The sequence below is a fragment of the Oncorhynchus keta genome, chromosome 35, assembly GCF_023373465.1.
Source record: "Oncorhynchus keta strain PuntledgeMale-10-30-2019 chromosome 35, Oket_V2, whole genome shotgun sequence".
Lineage (NCBI taxonomy): Eukaryota > Metazoa > Chordata > Actinopteri > Salmoniformes > Salmonidae > Oncorhynchus > Oncorhynchus keta.
The window spans coordinates 27,986,784-27,994,925 of NC_068455.1; the positions used below are offsets into that span (position 1 = coordinate 27,986,784).

Consider the following 8,142-nt stretch of genomic DNA (forward strand, 5'->3'; position numbering starts at 1 on the left):
TGAACTTCATTTATGAAAGAGACGATGTTCCAGTGAAGAAAGTATAGTATTTGACTCCAATAAAAAACATGCAACACAAACGCGAACGAACATAACTGACTTACAGACAAGCCATTTTCTAGAGTATAAAATATGGATTCTTATTCATTTTAATACGAATATTGATAGCTGAGTGTTTCCAGTGAGTGAATGTTATGTTCTTGCTGAACGAACGAGCAGTAAAGTTGGTGTGGCCCTGGCTGACGATATAGCCAACAATAATAGGCCTACCACACCAATAAAACAAAGATAGAGAAGAATCCATGAAATTGTGAAATTCAAGCAAGAAGAACAAACCAAGATATATAAGTTTTGAACGACAGTCATTGCAGAGACGACATCAAGAAAGTGGTCAAATCAAATTAGCACATTGTGGGGAGACGGGACAGAGTGTTTATGGGAAAGGGATGGAGCAGTGTGGGGTCCTCCTTGAGAGCTTTGCTAATTAAGGAGGAGGACAAGCTCTTAAATGCACTTATGTTTCTACGTAATTTAATGACCTCATCCGCTGTAGGGAAAACAGGAAAAACTCAGGCAAGAGGTGAATGGTCTACTCTATGGCAAGTTAGGCTATTAAGTCCGTTTTACGAAAAGGGCCTACTACAGGTGATAATAATATAATAATAACAGTAGGCCTACTAATTATAATAATAATAATAATACATATATTTGAATATGTTTTTCACAGGACCATACCTAGGCTATAGCAGAGCCTGTTAAATAAAAAATACGCCTAAAACCAGGGGATTTAATATAAACATCAAGAGGCAGAGTGGAGAAAAATATGTCAGAGATTAAACCAATCAAAATAGAAATTGTAGAGACTACTATCACCGTTGGAAGGAATATGCATAAAATAACCCTGTGATAAACTAACATTGATTAGTGATCATTACGAATCAGTTCAAGACAAGCATGTAGAAATACAGACTAATGTGGTAAATAGCCAGATAATATCATGTAACTGCTGCAGGAGAAATAGCCCACGTAGCCATAGCCTACTGTTAGTGCTGACACGAGCTAGCACCACGTTGTGTATCACTGCTGAACTGCTATGACAGATTCGATCATAAAGACTCAACAGTATAGAGGGATTGGAGTTCAAGAGAAAGAGAACCTTCCTTCAAACTATGGTTGACACAAACATTGAAATTGGGGTCCCATCTGCTTTCATTTTTATATATAGATTACAAACGACACAAAAATCAAGAAGATACCATGTTACCAATATATACAAGTGCTGAAGGTCTAAGGAAAAATAGTCAATGAATTTCGCTCGATTCAGTGGTTACATATCCAACATATTATATCATATTTTCTTCATTATTCAAAATGTTCGTCATGTTTATTGGAGCACAATTAACGTGTTCTGACTGATGCAAACGTACAAGACAGTCAGAAAATAGTCAATAAATTGATAATTAGGCTAAATCCTTTTAATCGTCCTACTTGCGAATTCACATTGCAGCAGCTGCCCCAGAACACACACGCTAAACAAAAATGCTGACTTCCGTACCCAGGCTGGCAGACTATACCATGACAGCAGTTAATTCTTTGAAAAGGTACAAACTCGTATTGCTTCCCCTCACAAAACATTGGGAGCGCCCCTTTATTTGCTCGGGGACCGTAGACCGCATCATTAGTGCTGATTACCGCGGACAACTTTATTCACTGCTAAAAATAGTTTTTCATGTGTGTCCCCTAGTTGCCTTGATTTTCAATAGAAACGGAAATATTCAGCCATTTTGTCCCCATGATTTGAAAGAAACTCAAGGCCCCCCCTTTCTTCCCCTCACTTGCTTCCTCTCTCTTTTTATCCAAAACCCGAAACACTGCATTTATGTGTTGTTCCAGCTGAAAGACGTTTCGAGGAATACATCTGGTCTCTTTCACTGGCTACTGTAATTAATTGCAAATTGGATGAAAACCCAGGTGTTTGTCGAAAACCAGAACTCTGGAGCCATTGAAAAAACACTAGCCTACTTCTAATTTTCGTTGCTCATTTGGGCTGACATCCTGCTAGCCCGTATAAAGAGGGAACATACAGTTTAACCTCAGGTGTATGCACGGTTTACCCTCGTCTTCACGTTCCAATAGAACATTATTTGGCATATATTCATCATAGGCAGGGATGTGTGCTAGTGGTTAAAAAATTAAATACTAGCCTAAACCGTAATGCAAAAAAACAACAATAACACAATTACTAAGGGCCTATCTATAGACGGTTAGGTCAAACACTATCACAAAATAATAACTGCATCACGTCTGATCATAACATCAAACAACCACATGTATCACAGCCATTGTGTTTTTTAGCCTACCGTAACATGGTCTGCTTCAAGCATTTCTGCCTATACCCCCTAAACACGTTACGTGTTTAACTCAACCATTAATGACCAAATATAAATAACAGACTTTACTCAAATACCTGAAACATGAAATATGTTGTAAGCTATCAACCTTGCAGACTCTCATAAGAACATCGCCATAGGCCTAGTCGTGGCAGACATTAGGCTAGCTAACATTAATTATACGATAAAAGGAAATATGGTTCAGATCAACCGTCGAACCTGTCACTCTTCATGCAGATTCAATTCTAAGAAATGTTTTAGCTTATCACCCAGAAATCGATGACTATAGATACCTAAATGAAATGTCATAGGTTTTTAAATGATCTTTGATTTATAATAATAAAATGGCCAATACCTATTTTTATAGGCTACTGCTCATCAGTCAGCCAGAGCACATTTCATATTCTGGTGTTGTGTAAAGCTATTTGTTTTTACTCCGGGACTCTGAGATCATCCCGTTTTGTTTGACGGCCTTTCTCTGACCTCTCGCTGTCATGCCACATTACATGACGCGAGGCATGTTGGCAAATTACGTCGAGGACCTGTCAGGGCACTATTAAGTGTGGCATTATAAAGAATAAAACTCATTTTCTCACTCAGAGTCCACACACATATCAAGATATTTGGTAGTCAAGCAGCCTACTTATTGACATGTCTAAATTCTCAGATATATAGACCACTCCATCAGGCCAAAGCAGAGGCACAACATAATATAGTAGGATGCACCACACCTGTCATAGGACGATATTTGAAATATTATCTCACACATATATCATATTCTAAATATCGTCCCAAACCACTAAAATATAATCTCACGTATCATGCCAAATTAGGCGTTACTCGATAATAATATCAAGTAGGCTAATAATCGGGTAATACGATATCTGCAAACACCATTCTCAATATCTGTGAATAAAAATACTGATGTTTTGTTCTTTTGATCAACAATAATTTTATTAAGTTTCTTTAGGCTACTTTTTTTGTCTTTTTTACTGAAACACATGTTCACTAAAGCGCACATGCTCAACGGGTTCACCTGTGGACAAGGTAAACATAAAAACACCAAGCAAAAAAATATCAAATTATAATAGCGCCTATCATTTAAATAAGTAAATAAACATTATTTATACAACTTTAAAAGTAAAGTAAAAATATTACAGCGTCTTTTCAACATGAAATACCCACAGAAAATAGCAGGTTCGGCGCTCGAATCTCTTCTCCTTTTTTTCCTTATTTTTGATTTATTTAGAGTTTCAACTTGAGGCATTGGTTTATTAGTCATCCCTAAAAAGGGATCGTGAATATGAATATGTTTTTTCTTTACATTTTCTTTCAGCTTGCATTAGCTTCAGTCATCCATAGTGGAAAACGGAAAAAAAATGAAAGTAGCCTATAGCTTTAAGACAGGGCATTCCGTTAGAACCCTCATGTTTTGGCAGTCATCAAAGAAGAACAGTTTCTTTCAATTCAAACGTAGGCACTATGACTGTTTTTATGTTAGATTGTTTTTCAGGATCTCCTTCATTTATATACTGTCAATTTTTCCTCTTCCTCCTCTCGACTGCTTTGTGCGCCATTAGATGTCACATTCGCTGTCGCTGGAAGTGATAGAGATAGCCGAGGTGGCGGCTTTGCTCGACAAACTTGCCTCGGGGCTGGAGGCGGGACCGAGTCGATCGACGGTTCCATCATCATCAGCCAAAGACCGAACCGAGCCTTGGGACAACCCTTGCTGTAGCCTGGATAAAAGACAGACGTTGAGGGAAAACTGGAATTAACCACAATCCAATACGAATAGGTTCTGTCAAAGTAATCCTTAATTGAAACATAGTTATTGCTGAGGCCTAGCAATCCGATGCACAAGTGCCAGGCAAGGAGCCCAACAATGCAATTTTATGCACAAGCAACACACAGTAACCCAGGCCCATTTTTATGGATTGAGCACATTTTAGAGATAGACAGACTAGCCTTGTAATTCCAATATCTTCTTAAAGGAAACAATTCAGATGTATTCAATACACCTGCTACCTTCATGAGTTGATCAACACAAATTACATTATACATGATTGAACAAATAATATCTGTGTTTCTGTCTTTCATTGAGCAACATCCATAATACAAAATGTTTCAGACATATTGCATGCTTATTGTTAAATTAGGTTTGAAGACTTGGGCCTACACAGACAGCTGTCAATACAAGCAAAATGCATTGTGGAAAAAGACAGATAATCTGAACGGAATTATTGAGACATTGACCTATAGCACTATATGCTTTAGCTGTTTTGCTACTGGGAAGGATATAGGCTACCATAGATAATGGTCAATTTGGGAAACTCTGTGATTGTATTTACACTGTAAATACACATTATTGGCTAATCTATATTGTCAATTTTGCAATGAAAATGACAAGGGCAAGTCTCACAGTGGAGTTTGTCATACATTTTACTTCATTTCAATAGGCTACAGCGTTTATGGTGTCATTTCCGTAAAGATTATTTATGAACAAAGGTAACTGAACTATAGGGTAGCCTATTGATATATTATAGACAGCTCTATTTCAATGTTTACTCGATACAACATAACCTAATTCAAATAATTCGATTTAAAATTTTGCCCGAATAATTGCTCGCATTGAAACAAATGCAAGTGCATAGGCTGACTGCGATTCATTCGCAATGCAGGGTTGTTTTTGTTAAAAAGATTACAATAAATGTTGAAACAACTTCAGACCATCTTTGATAAAAAATACAAAGGTAAGCTACAGACTGCAGCATACATACCTATTTTTCGCAGCCGCCGCTCTATCCCTTTGTCTACGATTTTTGAACCAGTTTCCGACTTGTGTGGGAGTAAGTCCAGTAGCCTGTGCGAGCTCCCTCTTTTTGCTCGGGTTCGGGTAAGGGTCCTGCAAGTACCATTCGCGTAGCAAATGTCGGGTTCTCTCCTTGAAGCAGTGGGTCTTTTGCTCTCCGTCCCATATCGTTCTGGGCAGAGGGAACTTCTTCCGCACCCTGTATTTGTCCACAGGCCCTAGCGGGCGGCCCCGCAGCTTCTCTGCCTCTTGGTAATGCGCCTCCAGCCACAGGGCCTGTAGTTTAGTGTGAGACTCTTTGGTGAACTTGTGGTTCTCCAGGATGTGGTAAAGTTCTCGGAAATTCCCGGTGTGGTAGGCCACGATTGCCCGCGCCCTAAGCACCGACTCATTCTTGTTGAGGACTTCGCAGGCTGCCGGGGCAACCGGCAGAGACCAGAGGAAGCGACCTAGGCGCTCAATGTCCCCGCTCTCTTCCAGGGTCTCGCAAACCCCCGCAACCTGCTGGGGGCTAAAATTTAAGATAGGCAGCTGAAACATGGAGGCTTCTCGTTTCCTCTCCGTCTCTCTCTATCACACGCTCCCCTCTCGCGCTTATCCTCTCCCCCTCTCGCTCTCTCAGGCAAAAAGGCAATCCTAAAGTGAACAGATCAACCGTTAAAAACACTGAGGAACTATGCCCTCTGACTGGCTACTGCAGCGATCGGCTGGTGAACTTCGTAGGTTGAAAGTACAAGAGGTATAAAAACTAAAACCGAGATACATTTTGAACAGGGAAAAGACAGTCAGCCCCTCTGCTGATTTTCTATTGGACTTGGCAGATTGGTTTCGTGGTTGCCATGGATGCCCGTCAGTAACTGTCAAGTTTACCAATCACGCGGAAAGGGCCACTAAGGGATTTCAGCACCTCCCAGTGCTCGACAGCGCCTTAGAATGTAAACATTTTGACCTTAGCTTTTTGTCTTCAAACCTTTAATTGGATTCCATGTTTTCCTACATCCTCTACTTTGTAAGTCATAGCTGTGAAGAAGAAAAGCGACGAGCCAAATAAAACGCAATACATTTAACAAACGCTTACCTCTCATTGGAAAATAACATCCAAGCAGCAGGCATGACAGATATTATCATAAAGCATACCATTTTTTTAATTCTGAAAATGAAGAATAAAAACAACAGAGAACGAATGTTCTGAGACTACAATAGCAATGCATCCTCTTGAATGGTGCTGTGGCTAATGCAGACTGAAAATCTAGCCCATTCATCCACGCTCTAGAATTGTTCGACTCATTTGATAATCAAAAATATGGGTTTATTATGCGATGTTCAGTCTAGGTTTTTATGCAAAAACAATTGGATTAATTCACTTTAAACTCGGTCCTACTGATAAGGTACATTGATCGACATATCATAGTCGACATATAATAGTCTTTATTTGATACGCTGTCACATTTTATTCACATCTGTTTCGTCTAATAAAATCCCTGCTTCTACATTGGTTTCTTATATACATAGTGCAGACTACCCATCAACGAGACGTGATTTGCTAAACACTGCCGGAATGTGTTTGTGTATAAAACTATCGTGTCACTGCCGGGCTACTCGGGTTTAGTATCAGATACACTACGTTTTGTGCACGGGATGATTTAGTAAATAAGAAGGCGGATAGATAGCGCAGATGGTTTTAAGTGTCGGGTCAGATTATTCGTGGCTGGCTACAGTGGTAAAATTCATTCTGACGGAAAACACACAGAGAGAGAGAGAGAGAGAGATCACTTCGGGCTTTTTTTTGCATGAATTATGGGAGGCTCATAGAGCTCTGTTATGAAACTGTCTTCATTCTGCGCGTGAAGCTGTTCATTCTCATACTGCGTGCCATAGCTTCTCCATCATTCACAGACATACCTCCAAAATGTTTTGTTTTTTTGCTGAATTTTGCAGAATGGACATACTTTAAATATATTTCGTATTTTCAAACATCTATACATGTTTTATCGTAGTATCGTAATAATAATCAAACACAGAAGTTGGTTTGAATAAAGAAAGCATTAGCACATTTGTCATCAAGTAGGCATTTAGCCTATACTATCAGTGTGTTGTTGCAAAGTAACCAGATAGACATACTCTAGAGGCTATATGAGAGCAGTAGACGGATTAAGACGATTAAAGGGGTCACTATTCATGAACCCACATAGGTTTAGCACCTCACTTCTAAGTTGGAAATATAGTAAATGTAAGACTCACTCTCAAGACTGGTTGGTACTAGAGGTTCCACGGGTCTCATCAGAGTTAGTAAAAACGGATTTCAGTCCCTATGCCCCTCAGTCCTGGAATGACCTACCTTTCACTCTAAAACTTGATTCATTGGCCCCGAAATGTGAATTTAGCTCTCTGATTTAAAAAAAAAAACGTGACCAATGAAAACTGTACCTGTTTTGATTGACTGAATATATTAGTTTCTACTGCCCTTTTTAATGTAATGTAATTTACTTGTAGTGATCATGCTTAAATGTGTTGCTCACATTGCTTGAACTGTTTTTCTCAAGGCACCATTGGAAACGAGACCATGGTATCAATCGGTTCCTTCGTTAAATACAGGTTAATTATACAAATAAAAAAATAGGTGAATAAGCCTAACTATAGGGCCTCCAGATAGGGCACAGTCGATTGAAAACAGTAGGCCTTATTGTGAAAATGAGTGACAGGGTGCTGGTTTGAAATATTTAGATTCCTTTAAATATTTCATCCTGTAGGCCTATTCTAACCTACATTTACAAGGACACTTGAGTGCATGAATAAAAGATGGGGACATTTTGGATATCATAAACGGAGGTCTGTCAAGAAACAATTACGCAGACAATGGAACAGAGCGCATACTTAGGCCTACTGGTAGCCTAAGCCATATGCCCAAGCTTACAGTAAGCCTGCCTATATGGCGGTGTA

At 39.2% G+C, this 8,142-nt stretch overlaps 1 protein-coding gene across 1 annotated transcript; it reads right to left on the reverse strand.

Annotated features, from left to right (window-relative positions):
* Positions 1-509: 509 nt before the first annotated feature.
* Positions 510-7,494, reverse strand: six6a (SIX homeobox 6a). Its single transcript, XM_035752175.2, has 3 exons — positions 7,444-7,494; positions 5,171-5,838; positions 510-4,129 (listed from the first exon to the last, which is right to left on the reverse strand). The coding sequence occupies exons 2-3, from the start codon at positions 5,740-5,742 to the stop codon at positions 3,967-3,969; spliced, it is 735 nt and encodes a 244-aa protein (XP_035608068.1). The 5' UTR covers positions 5,743-5,838; positions 7,444-7,494; the 3' UTR covers positions 510-3,966.
* Between the last annotated feature and the right edge of the window lie 648 nt (positions 7,495-8,142).